Below are 22726 nucleotides of genomic sequence, written 5' to 3'. Positions count from 1 at the left end.
ATAGCAATCACTTGTGAATCCTTATCGCGCATTTGGTCAACTGAAGTGACATTTGACGTTAAGTGGCGAGTCATGTGCTCTGGCTCTGGCGCGTGGCATGTCTTCGGCAGTGCTGGCCACGCCTCACTTAATAGCAGGGCCGCTTTTATCGCTGACATTCGTGCTCTTACTGGAGACAGATGGAACAGGAGACGGCTTTGCCGGACGAGTCTTTTCCCTTGAACCGGAAGAGTATTTCGTAGACTTTCGTTTCCGGGAGCGATGTCGCCTTATCGCTGCAGAAGCATCTCTGTGTGACGATCCGTCTCTAGCCATTTTTCTCAAAATTTTCTGCTCTTTCTTTAGGCGTGGACAGTCTTTTGAGGATGCGGCGTGCGAGCCTTTACAATTTGGGCACTTGAGCACTGTTGCATGGCAAGTGTCAGTGTCGTGTTGTTCGGAACATCGTGGGCATGTCGTATTTCGGCAGACAGCGCTCACATGTCCAATTCTTCGACACTTTCTGCACTGAAGTGGTTTGGGTACGAAAGGCCGTACCACATGCCGAAAGTGGCCGACCTTTACATGTGAAGGGAGGCAGTCACCTTTAAACACGAGCCTTACACAGGTCGACTTGCCAAGGCGCCGAGCTTGTAGTAAGGCAACACCATCTGTGGCAGGCTTAATTAAAATTGTCAGGTCGCTGTCGCTAATCGATTTGTCGATATCATAAACAACACCAGCCGTGGTTTCGTTGTCCTGCGGAATGAGGTAGTGGACATTGATGTTGCCCAGGAGCTTTACTGTCATCAAAGAATTGACTGCGCTTTGGGTGTGGACATCAATAGCCAGGACGTTCTTTCGAGTATTAATTCTTATATCCTTGATTTCTCCTGGGACAAGAGCCTCCAGAGAAACGGAAATCACTTGTCGATTAAGGCGGTTGAAGTTATCGGCAGGTGTGTCCGGCACAAAAAGAATTGTGTGCGCCGATGGCCTTCACCGAGGCATGACGGTAGACTTACTTGATGAAAATCATCCGCTGATGTTTCTTCTCTTGGCCTTGCGGTGTACCACTCTTTCGAAGCCTTCGTCATCTGAGACGTCATCGCTTGAGCAGAAGTACAACACGGTGTCCTCGCTGTCAGCTTGACTAGGAGGGCAATTTCTCTTCCTCGGGCCGGTACCTGCCGAAGCAGTCACGTCGCGTCGGCATTCTACCGACTCCACTTCCGTTGCCGTGGCAATGGGAGCGGCGTCTCCCAGTAAAACACGGGAAAAAGCCGAAAATACTGCAGCGCGAAGACTTATGACAACCAAATTTATGCAAATGTCTGTGACGTTGGTTCCATCCTTTCCACCATCAAGCTGCTCAATCTATCAGCACCCGCTGTTCATTATAGTTCAGATTATATTTCGGTGACCTGAGGTTCATCTCTTTGTGGCAGAGGTGATGCCTCCTTGAGGTCTGTAAAAGTCATGGAGTTAGTAAATGTTCTCGAAGATGACCTAAAGTTTCCGGCAAGCTGATGAAAACGGTCGTCATCATTGGAACAGCCATGAGAACCATCGGGTGCCTCGTAGCAAGTATTCTTTGACATAAACTTCCTGCAAAAAAGCCATGCTGACGTATAATTTCAGCAGTGTTAGGAGCTATAAATGCCACGATATCTATTAAGTGGTACCGGCCACAGCCAAACCATTGGGCTCTTTTTAAATGCGTGCAGACTTACTATCACGAAACGTGCTCAAAAAGCTAAGGACGTCATTGGATTCAAGAAAGAGAGAGGAATAAGGGGAAATGTAAGAAGGTTAACAAGATGGAAATGTTTGGTTTACTGCCCTGTACTAGTGAATGGGTAGATGGGATGATGAAAGATAAAGGAAGAGAGAAAGTATACCAAAGGGGCTAGCAGAACAAAGCCGCAAATTAGAAAAAAAGATCATGCTGAAGTGTTGCAGTCATTCGCGCAGGTAAGATGTTCGAAGAAGGCACTTAAATGTCATGGATAAGGGTCATTTATTTAGCATAAAGTATTACTTAAAATACCTAAAAGGTGCATCATCTTTGATTGGATACTAGTTTTTTTTTTTTTCAATTAAACTTTGTTTGAGGAACGACCACACGCATAAGGGGTTTGCTTTTTTTGTGCCTCTCTCATGAGAGGACACCGTAGTTTATTGTTCTTGTGGCATATTTCAGCCGAGGTAAAGGTGCCGTCACTGCGACTATGGCTCCACATTGTGGGTCATGGCTGGCAGGTCGATCGTATGCGAGGGCGTCGCCGCGTGGAAGACATCTTTGACGCAGTCGGTCCATAAAAGACTTGACCATTTCAAGTTCACGGCTAATCCGTAGGAAGTCAAAGCTTCAGGCGGCTCCGCCTCTTATCACAGCATGTCGCGGAGACTTCTTCCTTTCATGCGTATTTCATCTTTATCGGCCCTCCATGGCTTGCAGTGCTCCCGGTAGTGGTAGGATCATCCACACTGGATTGCTCTACTCGCTGTCACGTGATGGCTGCTTGTCTGTGTTCACACGAGGCTTCCATGAGTGCTTCTTACAGCTTTTTTTGGCGATTATTGAGTGACACTTGTGAATGATGAGATGGTACAGTGGCTGCTGCTGAAAGAGAGAATGAACGGTGAGAATTGTCCCGTTATCGTACCCACGAATAGAAATTTCACGTTGACGTCACAATCAAACTGTTTCAGATTTTGCCGTCATCCTCAACAACCGTTAAGTTTCAAGGTAGTAATTAACTCAAGGTGATTTGTCGGCCCTCAAATAGTTCCTCGGCTTCGTATCATGGCCAAGCGGACAATTGCAAAGTATAAAATGTGCAGTACCACTGCAGATACAGAAGGCCGGTGGCAAATAAAAGGGACTTTTCGGTTACCTCCGCTCCCGCGCACGTGACTGCGTCTGCTTTGGGCACCTTTTATCGCTTCGAAAATGTCGCGTGCAGCCCAGCAACAATGGATCCTACAAATGGCAGTGGTCTTGACACAATTCTGGATTATTTAATTCCTGGCTTCTGCAGAAAGTGTGTCTTTCTTTACGCGCCAACGATTCGTTACAACACGGAATTCTTGTGAATGTCAATGGCAAACGCCAAGTACTAAGATTTATTCCGCTACTGTAACACTCTATTCAACTGTCCTGACATGTAACACTTCATACACGAACGGCTTCCCTCATAAGCTATTGTAGTGAATTAGCATTTGCTTCACTTAGAACAAGAAGTATAGCACCTATTTTCTTATTTTCATTGTGGCGTTCTCACGTCGTCACACTTCGTACTGATCAACCTGGCTTAACACCCAACGTTACATTAATTAAACCGTGCATGAGGGCAAACACTTGAACGAATAATTACGAAACGTGTCTGAAACCATTTTTCTAACTCAGTAAAACTAACAAAACAAAACACCGAATGAATGTGCTGCACGTTGGACAGTGACTCCAGATTCAGCCTAGACCTGGACAGCTTGGCACACTTCTGATTGACGTTTGTTCCCGACAGCTTACAAAAGCACTCGGGCGATTACAGCCCAACAGAATTTGCATTCAGCGTAGAGTGCCTGAGACGGTCAGTGATGAATTGCCTCTCACGAAGCTCGCGATGCGTTTACTTCGAAATGATTTACGATCGCGTTGGCTATCATCAGCCTAATCGGTGTCTATTTCTGTAAAATAGACCTTGCGCGCAGAGGGCTCCTTAAGTACGACCAGAGATTCCTAGAAAGCTCCAATGAGTGAAGCCCTTACCTGGTGTACTCTACCACCATCCTCCGCCGCCTCCTCCTCCTCCACCATGGCCACCACCGCCGCCGCCACCGCCATGGTGTCCTCCGCCGCCGAAGCCGCCGCCGCCGTATCCTCCAGCGCCACCGCCGCCTCCGCCGCCACCACCCTTGACAGTAACGTGGTAGGTGGCCGTGCTGCCTCCACCTCCACCGGCGCCGAGTCCACCGCCATGTCCACCGCCAAAGCCTCCTCCACCGAAGCCACCGCCGCCGAAACCGCCGCCGCCGATTGCGCCGCCACCGCCACCGCTGACGGGCTGCAGTGCCTTGACCAAGTAGGCAGGGCCGGCCTGCAAGGACATTGATTCGTGTGCGATTGTAAGCACTCGCAACCAACATCTTCGGGTTTTCTACGACTATCACTGGTATAAAACGACTACCTGACTGTTTTGAAATGTTTTCTTGCTCAAAATGTAAGTACCCTTTCTTAAATATTCGACGCCCTCGCAACAGGCATTACTATTCGGCCTTTCAACCGCATATTCGCTTCTGTATTGACAACGTTTTTCTTGTCTGGTGCAAGCCCGGTGCCAATTAGACGTGCATGATGCTGGCACTGGAAAGCAACAGGAACGAAGTCACAACAACCTCAGCCTTCAATGATTATGTGAAATATTTCAACTGAGTTATTACGAACAGGAAATGTGAGCCTCCCACTCCTCACTACTTTGCAGAATTTCATGCGGTCTTGGCTGGAACCCAGAATTAGTGCTGAAGAGTACTGAGAGAACTTGAGAACCACCTGAAGAACTCCTGGCAACTAGTGGAGAACGTTAGGAGGATCCCCAGTAATCTGAAGAACACGCAGCTTGCATGCACCAGCAAATGTGCACTGTCCGCAGTGTCATTCATTGGCAAGCATGACATGCACGACACGCCTGGCGAGTAAGCCCTCCACCACGTAGCCTTTAGCGAGTTCGCATTACTCCACGTATTTCGCAAAAAAAAAAAAAAAACGCGCAAAGAAACGCGGCACTGGGAGGGTGTACCGTGGTGCACGTCTGTCAGGAGCCTATCAAAGCAGCATTGTGCGTTGACCAACTCTCAAGGAGCTGGTCACCTGGCTTTTAATTGTCGTCACTGTCGTCAGCATGACTGTGCACCACTTTTTGAAAATGTGATGATACCTGGCAGGGGCAGGACGAAAATCGAAAGAGAAGTACTTGAGGCGTTTTATGTCAGTATACAAGAGGAAGGAAGATGCATCAGCGTCCCGTTTATCCCTCTGATTCATAAAGAAATAGGTTTTCTAAAAGGCTGAATTTAAAGATGAGTCAGGGTAAAAATGGTGTGCACATCAATTTAAAAATTTTGTACCTTGCTAAGAGCATTACGCATGCGTTAGCGGTCTGATGCTCGAGGGTGATCCGTGTTTCAAATATATGTCAGTTGCTAGTCCAGCGTTGTGGTGTTTCCTCTTTGTGACATGTTCGCGTCTCAATTTTTTCACTGGTTTTTGCAAGTGTTAACATCTATCCACTTGAGCAAATTAGCCATGCCACTTTTTCATTTTTGTTTTTTCACATTGTGCTGTTCATCAATCAAAATGTGGCAAGCGTACGAATCGACAAACATGATCGGCCATATCTTCGCGCTCCTGATAACTACTGCTTCAAACAAATAAAAATGGTGTGATATTGCGCGACATTGTGGTTGCTCTAGCGGCGCAGCTGAATCTTGAAAGACCCCACACGAATGCGCTTAGTCGTTTCGATATAATGTGTCACTGCCAACGAACACCTAAAACATGTAATATTTAACAGGTACCTCCAGTTTACTCATTGTGCTGTACTCCGCAAAGTATGAAAAACCGTTGTGGTAGTTAACTCACTTCCAGTTTGACACCGGTCATCCCCGATGCGCACACTTTACAGTAGACCAACGGTGTTTTGTTTGGTTGGGAATATCGTTAATATCAAGCGCACAGCTTCATACTATCAATCATATTGAACTATCATTACGCAATCATTATATATCTATGTCATCGACTTCCCCTAGATAAAGAGTGATTATATCATTTGTTCGCCTTTCTTTTTACCCTTGGCTTCCCCACCCGCGCACGTGTTATGCGAGGATGTACTGGCTTTCGTGTTGGCTCTGGTGTGAAAAGCGAAAGTCTGCAAACCTTGTACGTTCCAACGACCTGGCCACCGCCGCCTCCGCCTCCACCACCACCGTGGTGTCCACCTCCGCCGAAGCCGCCTCCACCGAATCCTCCACCGCCGAAGCCGCCGCCGGCACCACCGCCGTGGTGACCGCCTCCGCCGCCGCCGCCGCCTCCGGTGGAGCCAAGACTCTTGATTTCGACCACAGATGTGCTTACTACGGCTCCACCGCCGGCACCGCCGCCACCTACGGGCACACCGCCACGGACATGTGTGGTCAATATGCCTCACACATTCTTCTCTCGAGCGAGCCTTCATCGCTGTTTACTGTACACAATACGTCAAAATTATCTACAACCTCGTCGTGCATTCCTCCGCAAATATTTCTAATATAGCAACTTCAACTTGCCACGAATCGTATCCTGCCTTTATATACTCTCTCTTGTGCTCGGTATTTAAGATATCACGGCTGCGTTACTGTACCTAGGTGGTCACGCAGTTTTTGGTAAAGATTAAAGTAAAAGAAAACTGCGAGCTCGCCATGCTCACTATTCATTCGTACCCACTTTCATCTAAAACTTCAACTTAATAACTATATTATAAAATATAACTATCAGTTCATTTGCAACAACGCAATTCATTTACAATACTACCAAGTTAAGATTGAGATTCAGCACATATAGCCCATCGTTAATATATATGTAAGATCGTTTATAGTTTTTATATAAGATCGTTTATCTACAAAATAGTTAAACACCTTTTACGGTACACTTTACAGAGTATCCTTTTTTTTCGAGCGGATTGGTGCTTATGCAGTTTGTAAACGAAAAGCGCGCAGAATTCTGCATATAAATCCCACGTTAACACAATTTCGGCAAAGTTGAAGGGCTCGTGAGGTCTCGAGCTCTTCATGCCTATGAAGAGGTCTCATTTGTGAATGGTTCTGGTAAATCAACCTTTCAGTTATCCCAATTTTTTTAATGAAGCCATGGGAATAAAATATCTAGAATTTAAGGTAAATTCCTTTTACATGTTTAACCTTTTAATAACATTCGTCCGAAACGTAAGCATAGTGTAGATGGCGTTGGCAAAACGTTTAAAATATAAGGACCTTCACGTCCGGATAGCACGCCGTTGTGAGGCACTTCCTACTTGAGCCGTATCACGAAGCTATTTATAAACCTTCGTAATTATAAGAAAGCAATTTTTTGAAGCATTTCTGTTCTTCCTGCGATATTAAAATGAACGGTCTGCACTGGAGAATAATCAGGAGCATATACCTCCGCCGTGATGTCCACCACCGCCACCAAATCCTCCACCGCCGAAGCCACCGCCGCCACCGCCAAGGTTGCCGGCGAGGGCGAGGCCGACTGCAGACAATAGTATCTGAAAGGTGTCCAGAGTAAGTTCAGTACACAGCATAGCTGCTGGTTCGTTTTGGTATGAATGACACAGAAGCTGCCCTTCGAGCTTTGTGGGGAAAAAGGCGAAGGGGAAGGTTGGAACTTAGGAAGCGCAGTGACAACATATTCCTGGTTGCGAAGAGCTCCAATATAGAAATAAGTCAACGTGACGTCATTTCATATAAGATATCGGCCGCAGAGATTGCCCCAGTTCTTCACTATACGAATGCAGAAAAGAACCGGCTGTGGAAGGAAGATGACGATCGGCCCTCCGGGGCTTATCTTTCTCTGATCCTAGTGTTTTTGTTTTGTTTTCTTTTTAATTTTGCTATCCCTCAAGACTTTTCTTGCGTTATAAGTTGAGCTACGTCCTACCTGAGGGTACCTCACTTTTTCCCGCCTGATTCAGTCTATTTCAAGCTGCAGCTACAACGGAAGTCCAGCTCGCTGACGGGTATGTGATTAGTAGGGGCACTAGATTTAACGTTGATTACGCAGAGCGCAGATAAAAATGCTAACACAAAGCGGAAAGCTTTTCGAGATATTGTAACGAGATGAACAGCATTTACAGAAGACAGACAACATCATAAATTGTGTGTCCTCTGCATATGGCTGAATCTGTGTTATCGGCCACATCAAAATTTCAATCAGTGTTTTATAGGGTCCCAATCCAACGAAGAAAACAGTTCAATCACCACTCAACAAGAACCCCACCAATGTTAGAATGTTTGGGACGAAGTCAATTGCATATTAGCTCTTGCGAAATCCACGAAATCCCGAATCCTATTTAGCTCACGGGAAAGGGCGTAAGGGACGCGCACCTGCAGTTTTCGTACAAAACCAAGGGGGGAGAAATCTGAGCACAAAGTTTTTTTCCAGAGATTTTTGTTGTAGGCTGAGGGATTCTAGCAAACATTTGTGAATAGGTCTTCAGTTGACAATAAAGCACTTGGCGACGCTTGGGAAGACTGGGGACAACAAAGAAAAATGGTGCCAATTGAAGACATTAAGTGCTGTAGATATAAACAATTAAGGCTACCAAATGCGAAATTAGTGCATTGCACTCTGCCAGATATCGGCCACCGTATCACCGTCGAGAGTTACCACGTGCGACATGCAGTGAAATCCATCGAGCGTTGAGCAACGGGCTGGAGGAAGGGGCAGGCGTCGTCGGCGACCATGCCGCCGATTCGCGCCGGACGGAAGCACGCGGTGGGCCGCGGTTTCTCGGACTCACCAGGGAGCGCATGGCGATACTTGGACCAGCTGAGCAGGGAATGCTCGCTGTGATGTAGCTCCGAACTTTCCCCGTCCTGCCTTTTATACTGGCTTCCTCGGCAAAGCGAAAGAGTGATCGACCTCCTTTCGTTCTTCTCTGTGCTTCTTTTCTGTTTGTGTGCTTAGTTGTCCGGATCTCCAGCCACCTCTTTGCCCTCTCCCTGGCGCGCGAGACAAACTCGGCCGCCGAAAGTGAGTGCGAAGGAGAGGGCGCACACAGCCGGCCACAGAGAGCGCCGACGTATCCCCACAGCCAAGCACGCGTCTTCGCGGAGTCGCCCCAGATTTGAAAAGTCCGCCGCAGCGGCAGAGCGCTGATGGTGGGCGGCTCGTTCCGTTGGCCGGTCGAGGAAGTGGTGGGCCTTCTCTTCGTTGGAAGCGCCAGGAAGGAAGGAAAACGTTTTGTTCCTGTGGGCCATGGAGCCCACTTATTTTGGTTCTTTGTTGTGTTCGGCTCTGCCTCTCAGAAAGCCTTATACATGCTCCGCGCCGTGCAGCCCTTGATGATGCCGCTATCGCTCGTGCTAAGCGCTGCTTATAGATTTTTGTCGTCGATAGTCCCGTCACCGGAACACCGTTGTTAACATGCTCGTTTTACTGCTCCAGCTATCGGCTTGCTTGCGCCAGGTGGTGTTGCCGTTCTGACTTTTTCTCATGATCTTCATACCGTACAACATTTGTTTTTGTTATAGTTCATTTTTTTTTTTTCAATTCACCATTTACCTTTCTTTTTCATTTCAGGTCGACCTCACCTAGTGTGTGGAGGCTGCCTCTTAGGGCAAGAACATACTGAATTAAAATGTTGCAACTTGTCATGTTACATCTGTAGTTCACACGCTATTTCACTGTGATCCCATGTTTGCTCTGCCGTCTTTGGATCTTAAATATGATGGGGGGGGGGGGGGGGGACCGCATGAGTTGTAGCATCACATTGTTAAGCCCACAGTGAAAAGGTGAGTCTACAGTTTTTCACTGAGACCTCTAAGTGTAATTAAATTTTGCCTGGACTTGCCACTAAGCGGAAAAATGAGGTTGCTTAATCTCTTTACGTTTGTGAGCGCATAATGTATATATAATATTGTTTCCATTATCACTTGTCAGCTGGCCAACATAATCTGCAATAGCGCCGGCATTCACCCCTGTATCGGTGTTCACGGAGAGGGGTTCGAAGTGCGCCTTGTCGCCCGCAAGAAAACTGCGCGAAATGTGAGTGGTGCTAGTACTGCGTTGTTCGCAGTCCGTGTGAGCAATGAACACCCCTAGTGGTCTTTTAGGCTCGCGCTGAGATTGTCTTCTTTATCACTTATCAACCACGTCGCCAGTTTACACTCAGCAAGCATCTGCTGCCAAGGGCGACTGCTCGCTCTCTGCATTATGATCAGAGTCAGAGATAGAAAGAAAAGAACTTGTTTTGGTTGCAGCGTCGGGTATTTTAATGAACGGAACATGGTTTTGAAGTATAATCTCGAAATCTGACCGTCTGAAGGGGGAGAGAGGGGGGGGGGTTGAGTTTGAGGTGAAGACGCGCACTTCTGTAGCCCTAATGGTAGCACGGCTCAGGACTTTCTGGCACTGCCTTGATAGCTCCTGCCTCTTTTTTTCTTAGTCCTACTTCATGCATAGATGATAATTCCAAGTTGGCGTTTGTTTATTTATTTATTTATTTATTTATTCTCTAGGATGCTTCGTTGTGGACATATCATTGTAGCTTGCGTGTACGTGCTGATAGTGGCATTGCCTTGTTTTTTTTACTAAGTTGGAAATAATTTTTGGCATCGAGTGTTGGTGACGGCAAACTTTTCACACCTTCGTTAAGTAAAACAAAATAAATACTAAAAGTCATATTAATTATTACACTCGCTTAACAACTTAGAAAAAGAAAGAAAGAACATGCGATGAAGAATATAGAAGGCATCTGAGAAGACTTGCATTTGAAACGGAGACCGCCGATGTCCCAGGTATCCGATTATGTTTCACGCCGTCGCATGGGCAAGTCATACAATAGCATACGGAGATGGGCAGTCAGCTTCGGCAATTGGTTCAGTTTTGAAAAGCTCGTCGGAGTGCCCTCGCGCATTTGCCAAGCACTGTTTTTCATGGTCATTAACCTAATACCTTGGCACATGAAAAAAGATCGATGCGTGTCAAGTACACCAAGTTCTCGTTTGAGGCACCGTTTCTGGGCCGCATGAACATTCTGGAGGAGATGGACGAGTAATTCTAAATAGGATGTACTGATTGCAAGCAGTTCCCGTGCCTATACGATGCATGAGGGTGCAGGTACATTGTGCAACCTAATGACGCAATCGGTCCTCAAGACGGCGGTAAACTACATATAAGCTTGGTTCCCTCGCGCTGACTGTGAACCAGCTCTAGAGACACAATTGTTGTTCGAGCCTTCGTAGCGTGCCGAATGTTCAAATGGGAGAGGAGGTTAGACGATATTCCAAACTGTTATATTCTGCACTAGCCAACGCATCGGGCATTATTGTTTGCTTTGAAGTGTTGTAAACCCCTTCACGCCATGTGTTGTTTTCACACTCCAACTTGAGAGTTGTTTCAGGAAAGCATAGGTCACATGTGCATCTTTTTGTGTCAGAAGGGCACATTTAATTATAGGGAAAGCCGCCATGGTATCCATCGTGATCACCCACTTCGTAGGCTCTTTGAAAATTTCATAAAAGCTATCGCTACTCATATGGTAACAAGCTCTGACGTTGTATAGAGCTACTGATGTCCCAGCTGCATGCGTATTCGTCGTTGAACTCTCGTATGACATTTTCGGATGTTGAGCTCTGGTGACGAAGCCATCTATATAAACACATGAATAATGCCTCGCCATCCATCAAGCAGGTGATATTACGCCAACTGTGTCGCCACAGCTATTGTGACCTCAATTCACTACGAAGGTCTTGGATGAATGTTTTAGTCGTTTTCTGTGCCAGAAGCCAGGGAGGCTAGCTGAAATCTGGAGGCCAGAACATCGACATTGAAATTCACAGTATGGACAGCTGGGGCCACGTTACAACACGTATCTGTGTTCTGGGGTTCTGGAGTCAGATTTACAATACTTTTCGTTCATAAATGCCGTTGACCATTGTCCCCGGTCGGAATGCCCCTTCGTCTCGAGGAAAAAAATATTCTCCTGAGGTTAACTAAAGCACATCTGAATATACCTGTAGCATTACACTCAAATCAATTATCTGAGCTAGAAGCGTTTTTCGTGAACTATTTACAAAACTATCGAAGCTATTCCCTAGCGAACATGCGTCATATCCTCTTTATGATGTGTACTCAGAAGGAACATGGTAATAAATACTGCTCGTGTGTTGAGCACCCCACAGAGTGCAAGAGCTGTCTTGAAAGGCTGGTAACACTTGATGCTGGTAAGTAAATTAATGCGCAATTCTTGAAAACTCACCAAAAGCTAATTACTGCAATCAAACTTCTAGGTATCAGAAAAAGCGTTTGTCAACGGCTACCATGGTATTCCTTCATGTACACTACCATTTTATGACATCTGTGGCCCGCTGTATGGCCATTTTTTAAAAAATATCTGAGATTGGACACCTCAGTATGCTGTATTAACACATATTAAATACAGTGTACTTCAAAAATTCTATCTTCAGCCCTCACTCTTGTCGCTCTTTGTTAAAGACATAGGCATGTATGGCCTCTATCTGGTTTAGCTGATATTCGGCATGGCAATAATGCCTTTATTTTTCTTGTGCATCTTGTGCCCCCCTCCCCCCCCCCCCCCCCAGTCCGGTGGAGCATTGAATGCGGTACTAACAGTGTTTTTATTAGTCTTAGCCTTGTGCGTGCCCGGTCCCTGCCTGCTGCGTACCTGGAACCCTTGAACGGAATCCCGGCGCAGAAAACCAGGATTTGCGCCGAAGAAAAGGAAAGCTCATCGCGGGGGCAGCATGCAGCGGTTACGTCATGGACACGGGGGCAACAAGCTGCATAAAAAGGAAGATGAATGGGAGGCCAGGCTTCCCACCCCCCCCCCCCCCCCCAATCCTATGGAGCATTGAATGCAGTTCTAACCGTGTTTTTTATTGGTCTTAGGTGAAAGGCAGTTTTATTTTACCATTGTGTGCTCCACTGGACTGCATCCTGTCTTGTTTAGTGACGACGTCTGCGCAGAACTGCTTTTCATGTCAGAAGAATTTAGGCAAGGACGAACAGAGTTTAACATGCAGTGAGTGTTGTAGCATTTACCATGCTGAGAAGTGCTCGGGAATAGCGAAATGCGCTTTGAAAAGTATGGTACTGTGCGTTTCATTGCGATGGAAATGTGATGAATGCAAACGAAAAGAATCCCAAGAGTCTGATGCCTATACTGATGAGCATGAAAAGGTAAATGCAAGCGAGCGAAAGGAATAGAGCATACAGATTGACGCCTTAAATCGAAAGCTTGGCTCAGTTTTCGTCAGATTGGAAAGATTGGAAGAAAATAACTTGATAAACAGTGTAATTTGACTGAAGCTATGAACAAGGCAATTGAAATATTTTCTGCTAAGTACGACGAGCTTCTGACAACGGTTGATGGTCATGACAAGCAGATTGAGAAGATGAAAAAAAGAACATCAGGAGAGCCAACAGAAAAATTAGCTGCAACAGTAAGTGCAATAGTTCTGTTGAAAGACACTGTGGAAACTATGTAAGTGTACTCACAGCGTAGAAAGATTGGAATATCTGGTGGTGATGATGAATAAAAGACCGCTACAGACACCGGACGGGGAGAGACGACAACACGGGCGGTGCTGGCAACTCGTTTCCCTCCGTCCCGTGTCTGTAGCGGTTTTTTATGCGCAATGTCTCACCAACTGGCCTACAACTTCACCTTGCTGAAATACCTGGAATTCGTGAGGTGCCTAACAAAGATTTATATTGTACATTGACAAAACTTAGCTCGAGGCTGCAGTTGCCGGCACCGAAACACAAGGAAATTGAAGCGGTACATCGACTATGAGCACGGCCTGACAGAAATGCGTCAATCATTGTTCGCTTCAGAGACCAGAAGACTAGGGACAGTTGGCTATAAAAAAAGCGTTAAAGCATGAAAACATTTTTATCAAGGACATCATGACAAGGAACCAGAAGCAACTATTTTGGCAATGCCGACAGCTTGCTAAACGGAAAGGCTACCAGTACGTTTGCACACAGAACGGACGAATGCTAATCAGAAAAGCTGAACGAGCGTCGAAAAAGCACATCAGGACAGAAAGGGATCTTATCTACATAACGTAATGGGTACATTTCACAACTTCAGTGACTGGAATGCTCATGTAGATGATAAGTTAGAGGACGAAGGCTTGCAAATAAATCTAAATCCGGTACACATAAATATACGCAGCTTGAAAAAAAATTGGGATGAATTATGTTTATGTCTAAAACAAGCAGTTCTTCCCAGTGGCCTTATTGTTTTAACTGAAGTAAATGTAGACATGTCTTCGGTAAATATGTATACCCTGAATGGTTATACTCGCTATGCGGGGCGCAGGGAAAAGAGAAAGGGTGGAGGTGTTGTGTTCATTCATGATGACTGGATATCGAATAGTATAGAAGTAAGCTTTAACAATGCAGGAGTAGTGGGGCTTTCTATAAATAAACAAGATGTGGATTATACGTTATGTGCGATATATAACCCTCCTAATATGAACGCGAATAGTTTTGTAGACGAACTAAGCATATCCTTTTTTTTTCAGAAACGCGTAAATCAAGCGCGGTAACTTTTAGTTGGAGACATTAACATAGACACAATGAATAATGTAGTCGAGTTGTAACCGATTAACTCAATTTATTAGCAGAATTTGGCCTAGAGAATGCATTTAGAGATTACACTAGAGAGGATTAACGTGGCTAGAAAATTACAAGATCTTGCATTGATCATATTATGGTTAGATGTGTAAATGAATGCCATCTATGCTTCTGGTATCAGAAGACAAAAATTAGCGGATCATTATGTGTGTCCATGTGGTGATGACGCATAAACACATTGAAATTTGTGGTGACGTTATTACAAAATAGGCATTAGATAACAACGTAGTAGATAAATGTATTCAAAATTTTGATTGGATGTCCCTGTTGCGACTTGGTCACAAAAGCTTGTAGAAGAAAATGACAGAAACATTGCAATATATTTATCTCAAGTGATCGAAAGGAGCGAAGATAAAAATAAGAAACGCTGACAATAAATGGATGACTGAAGAGCTAGTTCATTTATCTTATGAACGGCACGGCGAAATGCGAAAACACCCGTGTGCTTAGATTTAGGTGCACGTTAACGAACCCCAGGTAGTGGAAATTTCCGGAGTCCTCCACTACGGCGTGCCTCATAATCAGAAAGTTGTTTTGGCACGTAAAACCCCATAATTATGAACGGCACCGCAGTTACGATGCCACGCTAACCGCTGATGTTCTTCCAGGTGCTGCTGCTATAATTCTTGGGCCAGCTGTCTCCCGTCACGCCGGCACCGCTACGGCTGGTTATGCTCAACCCTCTTGGTGTGCTGATGCCGCAAAGAATTATGCGACTCGATTCTCAGCCAAGTGCTCCGCGTCACCGCATTCACCACTGCCAGTTCTGGACACTACTGTGTATGCAGTCCGGCAACATGGAATGGCGTCAGCTGACCCAGCCGCTAAACAACGCGCCCATTTCACCGACGCAACGGGCCACGGCACCGCAGTTACGATGCCACGCTCACCCCTGATGTTCTTCCAGGTCTGTCAGTATGAAACTTTCTGTTACCGTAACGACGATGTTTTCCTTTTCGCGGTGTCGTCGCCACCCAATTCTTTCAAATGTGCCCGCGCTGCTTTGATGTACCTTTGGCGCGTTCTACTTCTCGGTGGCGATGTTGAATCGAACCCTGGGCCCATGACTAAGGCACAAGAGGAGAAATTAGACAATGTGGCTCTTGTGGTCCAACGTTTGGAAGCTAGCAATACTACAGTCTTGGAGTCATTGAACAAGGTCCTAAACATACATATCAGCGTCAAGAATGACTTGGATGCCCTAACAAAGCGTGTCGATGAAGTGGAATCTAAAACTGAATTGGCGCCATCTACACAGTCCGCGTTAACCCCAAACTTAGAATTGTCTAAAATGCAAGACAAAATTGATGATTTAAAAAACCGGTCTAGACGGTCTAACGTTCTTTTTTATGGAATCCATGTTACAGACGATGAAACTTGGCGACATCGGAGCAGCTCATGAACGAATTTCGTTCCAGCAAACTAAGTGTCGTCACAACTTCAGTTGTGAGAGGGCATCGTTTGGGCCGTTTTTCTACAAGTAAGGCGAGACCAATCATTGCTAAATTTTACAATGATAAAGAAGTTGAATCTGTGCTAAGCAACGGATCGAAGCTGAAGGCCGCCGACTTCAGCATCGCTCGTGATTATTCTGAGGCTGTCCGACAAAAGCGCCGTCATCTCTGGCAGTACGGGAAATCTGTAAAAAAAAAGGTGACCGCACTCGTCTCGCATTCAACAAGCTTTACATTAATAACGATACTTGTATGGGACACTGCATGAGGCTGCTCGCGTAGTACGTGTTTCTCGGCATCCCACGGAAGAATGATGTTCGTCTGTCACTTCCTCAAATCAAACCATAGCTTTCCATTTTCCTCAAAGATCGCCATGTAATGCTTCCAAAACAATTTCTTTCCTTTACACTAACATCAGAAGTGTTGTATCGAAGGATGTTGCTATCTCCACTAATCGATTCATGCTCCACATCACTTGTAACGCTAACCGAAACATGGTTGACTGATCTTATTCCTGATAACTCAATTTTTGTCAGCCAGACACGTTTTAACATCTTTCGATGCGACAGCCCATACCGTAAAGGAGGTGGTGTACTCTTGGGGATAAGGGATGATTTGCTAACCGTGCCTGTGATGATTAGTTCTTTTCTTGAATGTGTATTGGTTTCTTTTAAGTATTGTTCAACTGATATAATTATTGGTGCTGTTTACCGTCCTCCTAATATGAATTATGGTTTTTTGTATGAATTTCATCGAATCCGGTGTGAAATCTGTACGCGTTTCCCTAACTGTACTTTACTCATATTTGGAGGCTTCAACTTCCCTAGTGTAAACTGGTTCTCACAATTCGTCACAGCGAGTGAAACCGCAGCTAACATGTTTCTTCAGTCATGTCTTGATTTTTCACTCGCACAACTTATTACGAATCCCACGCGTCCCACATCGTGTACTGGCAAGATTATAGATTTAGTATTAACGAATAATCCCGATATTTGTTCAGTCATTATTCATCTAGACGGCATTTCGGATCATGACGTAATAACAGGATGCATTACCGGTTCGTTTAACAAAAAGAAAAATAGTATTAAACAAATAAGATGTTACAACAGAGCTAACTATGAAAAAATAAATTCCGAATTAGATTGTTTCACTACCCAGTTCATGAATCAATGTTTATTGCTCACTATTGAGCAGGGTTGCGATTTATTCAAGAGTGCTTTTAATAAACTTGTTGATGACTTCCTTCCACTTATGACCATCCGATGTAGCAGCAGTGCCCCGTGGTTTAATCAGAAGTTGCGACGTATGAACAATAAGAAAAAGCGATTTTACTAGCAGGCACTAAAAATGGTCTTCTAAGCGCATGGGACAAGTATAAGAAATGGGACAAGGACTACGTCACTTCTAAAATCCACTCGACGCCAGTTTTTCAATCACAACCTACTATCTCTGCTAACCAACAACCCTTGTAAGTTCTGGCGCATCATAAATCCTAGCTTTCATCCTGACATTTTGCTTACCGACGGTAACGGCATCATAATTAATGAGTCTGAATGCGCTCAGGTTTTTAATGACACCGTTTCATTAATATTCACCAAAGAAGACATTAGCTCATTCCCTGACTGAAATACAATCCATGGCATTTGCATGCCTGAAATTGTGATTAATGAAACATGTATCTTACCTTTATTAAGCAATCTTAAAATGTCTAGTAGTTCGGATCATCTCGGCTTGAACAATAAGATACTCAAGAGTATATCTCAAAGCATTTGCGCTGTGTTGTCCTGTTTGTTTTCGCAATCATTATCACATGCGATTGATGTCCCGAGATTGTAGTTTGCCCCTGTGGGACTCAAATGTTTTCACCATGTGTCGGTTGCGTTCGTTTTCTCCAGACATACGGATGCACCTCCCGCCTGGGTTACTAAGATGTGAACAGACCATGCTTTACCTTCTGTGGCTAGGCGTTGCCTTTACGAACTCAAACGCTTTCCTCATTGGAATGGCCAAAAGCCCCACGGGTGACACATGCAACATCGACGAGACGCTTACACATATGATATGTGTCTGCCCGCGATACAGTGCTCAGAGACAAGTGATGTGCAGAGTACTGGACCAGTTGGACAATCGTCCACTATTAGAACTAAAAGCTTTAGGCGAATGCTCCGAAAGAACATTCGAGTTGAAGGCCTTACTCGCGTTATTAAGGTTCCTGCGGTCTACGGGGCTTCACGACAGACTAAGAATGCCGCCCCCTACCGCTCTGTAGTGTACGCGCTTTGTTCGTGCATGTCTCTCTTTCTTTCTATCTCCCCCTTCCACTCTGTTTCTCTTTTTATCCTCCTTAACCCTTCCCCCTGCGCAGGGTAGCCAACCGGAACTACCTCTGGTTAACCTCCCTGCCTTTCTCTTCATTATCGTATCTCTCTCTCTATCACATGGACTAATTCCTAATGACTGGCGGATAGACAAAGTAATACCTATATTTCAATCAGGTGAGCATTCCTCCCCATTGAACTATCGACCCATCTGGTTAACCGGCACCATCTGCAAACTTCTTGAGCATATCATTCGCAGCCAAGTCATTAACTACCTCGAAGATCATAACATTGTTTTCAATTATCAGCACGGTTTCCGCAAGGGATTTTCATGTGGCACTCAACTAGCTGGCTTCGTTAATGACTTACAATTATTACTTGACGCAGGATTTCAGGTCGACGCAGTGTTTCTAGATTTTTCTAAGGCTTTTGATCGGGTTCCTCATCACATACTTCTACTGAAACTAACACAGCTTGACATTCACCCTATCGTGCTCGCTTGGATTAAGGACTTTCTGTCCTCTAGAATACAGTTCACCTCGGTTAATAATTCTAACTCTTCCTCTGCTTATGTGAAATCTGGTGTACCACAAGGAAGGGTGCTCGGATCTTGGCTTTTTCTAATCTATATTAATGATTTACCTGCCTGTGTAACATCTATAATTCGACTTTTCGCTGATGACTGCGTAATTTACCGTAACATTATTTGTGACAGTGACCGCCAATCCCTACAATCTGATCTCAACGCAGTAATCTTATGGTGCTCATCCTGGTTAATGTCATTAAGCGTTTCTAAAACAAAGCAGATATCTTTCACTCGTCGCACAGATCGCATTCCAACCACTTATATTCTTAACGACAATACTGTAGAACTAACAACATACAAGTACCTTGGTGTGCGCCTTCAGTTTGGCCTATCATGGCATCACCATATCGACCTCACCTTAGCGTCTGCTAACCGCTCACTTGGTCTTCTTAAACGTAACCTCAGACACGCCCCTATGCACGTTAAAAAACTGGCTTATATAACTCTAATATGCCCTAAAATCGAATATGCTGCGGCCACCTGAGACCCCGAGCAAGCCTACGTTATCAATAACATCGAATCCTTGCAGAACCGTGCTGTTCGCTTCATATTTTCAGACTGCTCACCCTTCACAATATTACAGCATTAAAAAAACGTGCCGAACTGGAAGATTTGTCATATCGCCGCAAACTTGCTCGTTTAACACTTTTCCATAAGCTTTATCACCACTCCTCCTTTCGAAGTGATTTGTTTCAGTCACCTCATGCCATCTTTCCACGCCGTGATAATTATTTCAAAATTAAACGTGTGAAGTGTCATTCCTCGTCTTACGCCAATTCATTCATTCCCCGTACTATCATCGAATGGAATAACTTACTATGAGCCATCGCCACAGAAACTGACATCATAAAATTCCAAGAGTTTCTTCGCTGTGACGGAAATGTGTAAAATTTGCTGTTTTTGTTTGTGTTCATTTTTCCTTTTCGTGTTATGCCTTATGTTTTATTGCAATTATTACTGAAATGTATCGAGTTTATTAATAGCTGTATCGCCCCGTCCCCTATGTAATACCCTCTCCTGGAGGGCCTTTAGGGGTAACGTGAATAAATAAATAAATAAATCTGAAAGTTGAAACTTCGAAAAAGTGTAAAAAAAACTGAAAATTTTTCATACAGAGATGAATACTGGTCATTAAGAAATCTTGTAATCGCAAAAATTCGACAAGCAAAACGTACCTCATGCGGCACTTTACTCTTAAAAAATTATAGCAAGAAAACTTGGAATATGGTGAACGAAATGATGGGCAGATCCAAGAAGGCGTCTATTGACGACGCAGTAAAAAAAAAAAAAACTTTCCAGTGGAAAATTTCCACACCTTATGCCATAAATTCAACACGACCTTCTCAAGTGTAGCAGAAGAACTGAGACGTATGAACCCTGGTAAAGTTAGCACGTATCGGCCGAAACGTGGTTGTGCGCATCCTGCGTGTTTGCCACCTATTTCTGAATCTGATCTATATATGTTATCATCCGCCAGATGAAAAAGCACAAAGCACCTGGGTATGATGAAATTCACTTTAGAGATCTGTTCTACAACTTTATTAACCTAAAGAAATTTATCCTCAAAATACTCAATGGAATATTTGAAACAGGTGAAATACCCGATGAACTAAAGGTATCCATAGTAAGACCATTATATAAGAATGACAAAAGGTCAGAGTGCGCAAACTACAGGCCAATTGCAATTTTATCTTCGTTAGCTCATATCATGGGAAAAAACAATGGGTCTACCATGCAATCATTCTGCGACACGTTTTCGTTAAATAACACAGCACAGTTTGAACAGACAAATAACAAGAACTTGGTTACACTACTTGAAGAATTTGCGGATTTTATCAACAATGCATTAGAAGATGACCACGTAGTACTAGCACTATTCTTAGACCTGATGAAAGCATTTGATACAATAGACCACAGTATGTTGTTGGAAAAGTTAAACTGCTTGGGCTTTCGAAATGAGTTTTACGAATTCTTTAGTAATTACTTTAAATAAAGAGTACTGTGTGTAAGACTTGATGGTTATGGCAACTTTCAACCCATACCGCATGGGGTACCACAGGGTAGCACGCTCGGACCGTTGTCTTTCAACATATATGTATCTGATTGGGGTCTGTTAAAAACTAATTCGAAGCGGTTTCAATATGCAGACGATACAGCAGTTGCCCTCGAGGTATCTGAATATAAAGTAGAGAATCAAACCTTTTAGCAGGATGTTAGCAAAGTACTAGACTGCTTTTCAGAACATGGAATATTTGTAAATCTTAAAAAGCAAAGCTACTATGTTTCAGAAACCTGCAGAAGGATATTTCTCTACAGCTGCCTTTATACCTGCAGGGTTCGATGTGTTCCCCGTGTAAGTGCCTGGTTTTAGGGTACGAACCAGTAAAGTAGGTGGGTGTCATTTTTAACCAACACGCTACATGGACTGAACAGGTACCTGTACATCTAAAAGAATAAAGGCCGCTGCGGCAATGATGTACACCTTGCGAGAGAAAACCCCACTGATTTTGCAGATAACCATATACAAAGCATTAGTTTAATCTGTATTATTGCATGCGATAACATTATATGGCACTTGCTCACACTATAAAGAACAAACCTTGAACAATACAATTAAACGAATTGTAAATACAGTAACTTACGGCACTCCATTGCAATAAGACGGCATAGAAGAAACATGCGTTTTCCTTGGCTTACTAAGAATACAGCAACTCTTTAATTTTGTTCTGCTTTCGCGGTATTACTTCTCAAATGATATCAAGGTACCAGTTCGCAAAAAATGTAACATTATGTACAACAGAGCGCATCGTCAAATCACGTTGTCATGATAATTAAGGTGGCAAGTGGCGCGAATATTATGTTCCAAGTCTTTTTGATGAAATTGGCGATGGCCCGGTGAGAATTACCACAAAAAGAAAAATGCATAAAGGAATTAGAAAATGGTGTGTGACTGTAGGGGCCAATAAATAATGTAACACAAAGGTTCTTACATGTACTGCATTGCCTTGACATCAAATACACTCATGTTTTCTTACATTTTTTTAAACATCATTGATCTCTGTATAAAATCCGGATTTTGTAAGATGCTGTTATTTACACCTAAAATATCATTTGTTTTTGAATTGTTGAATTTTGGAAAATAATGGGTGGCATGTGACGTTGATACAATAACTGTGGCACAATTTTGTTACATACATTTAGATGCTGTATGTATTGTCTGGCTGCTCGACAAGCGCAACGTGCTTAGACCAATCAACTGAATGCTGAATTCAATTGATTGGTCTAAGCACGTTTGGTCTAAGCAAACCAATGATATGACTTCTCATGATATGGCTTCTCATGATATGATTAATAAAAATCGGGCCCCTCGGTTAACCCCCTTTCTTCTCGTTTATGACATAACGAGGGTCTCGAATCCGGCAACATTGATGCCTTCAGGTAGCATACGTAGGTTTATTGACCACTTGCCTTCACCCAAAAAAGATCACGTTCTCGTGACGCCTGCGGCAAAACGGACCTTCCACGTCCGCCGCCAAGGTCTGTGAGTGGTGGCGCTGGCTAACACTCCCAGGAATCTACTAGTACACATAAATACCCAAGAAAGTGGATGGGGAAACGGGGCCGCGGTAGCTCACTTGGTAGATCATCGCACGCGAAATGCGAAGGTTGTGGGTTCGGTTCCCACCTGCGGCAAGTAGTTTTCTCACCCTCTTTGATTTCCATTAATTTATCGTTTTTTTATTTCATTTATTAAGCACAAGTAACTTCCCCTATGTTGTCCTTGGTGTCAGTATTTGTTGGCTTACCATGATGTGACTAATAAAAATCGGGCACCTCTGTTAACCCCCTTTCTTCTCGATTATGATTACCAAGTGTATTTTATGAAATCAAAAACTGAAATTGACTCAAGGACATCGACATGTATAGCCTCTATCTGGTTTAGCTAATATTCAGCATGGCACTAATG

General features: G+C 44.2%; 2 protein-coding genes across 5 annotated transcripts in view; one reads left to right on the top strand and one right to left on the bottom strand.

Annotated features, from left to right (window-relative positions):
• Positions 1-1980: 1980 nt before the first annotated feature.
• LOC126543348 (uncharacterized) lies at positions 1981-8610 on the bottom strand. 2 transcript variants are annotated; one of them, XM_055078366.1, is made up of 5 exons: positions 8535-8610; positions 7175-7280; positions 5915-6141; positions 3752-4079; positions 1981-2605 (listed from the first exon to the last, which is right to left on the bottom strand). In XM_055078366.1, exons 1-4 carry the CDS (start codon positions 8544-8546, stop codon positions 3762-3764), a joined length of 663 nt encoding a protein of 220 aa, XP_054934341.1. In that variant the 5' UTR covers positions 8547-8610; the 3' UTR covers positions 1981-2605; positions 3752-3761. The 2 variants fall into 2 exon arrangements, with proteins under 2 accessions (XP_054934341.1, XP_054934340.1); XM_055078365.1 differs by having other exon boundaries at positions 1981-2602.
• Positions 8611-15016: 6406 nt separating this feature from the next.
• LOC129380595 (uncharacterized) overlaps positions 15017-22726 on the top strand; it is a 312042-nt gene continuing 304332 nt past the window's right edge. For 2 of the 3 annotated variants that reach the window (XM_055062070.1, XM_055062073.1), the window contains exon 1: positions 15017-15308. In XM_055062070.1, coding sequence (XP_054918045.1) covers positions 15204-15308 — 105 coding nt within the window. In that variant the 5' untranslated portion in view covers positions 15017-15203. The remainder of the gene's footprint in view (positions 15309-22726) is intronic. The other variant, XM_055062072.2, reaches the window with a different exon arrangement.

The sequence above is a fragment of the Dermacentor andersoni genome, chromosome 1 (genome assembly GCF_023375885.2).
Source record: "Dermacentor andersoni chromosome 1, qqDerAnde1_hic_scaffold, whole genome shotgun sequence".
NCBI classification, from domain to species: domain Eukaryota; kingdom Metazoa; phylum Arthropoda; class Arachnida; order Ixodida; family Ixodidae; genus Dermacentor; species Dermacentor andersoni.
Note: the sequence above shows the minus strand (reverse complement) of the source record. Positions and strands in the feature narration are given on the sequence as shown.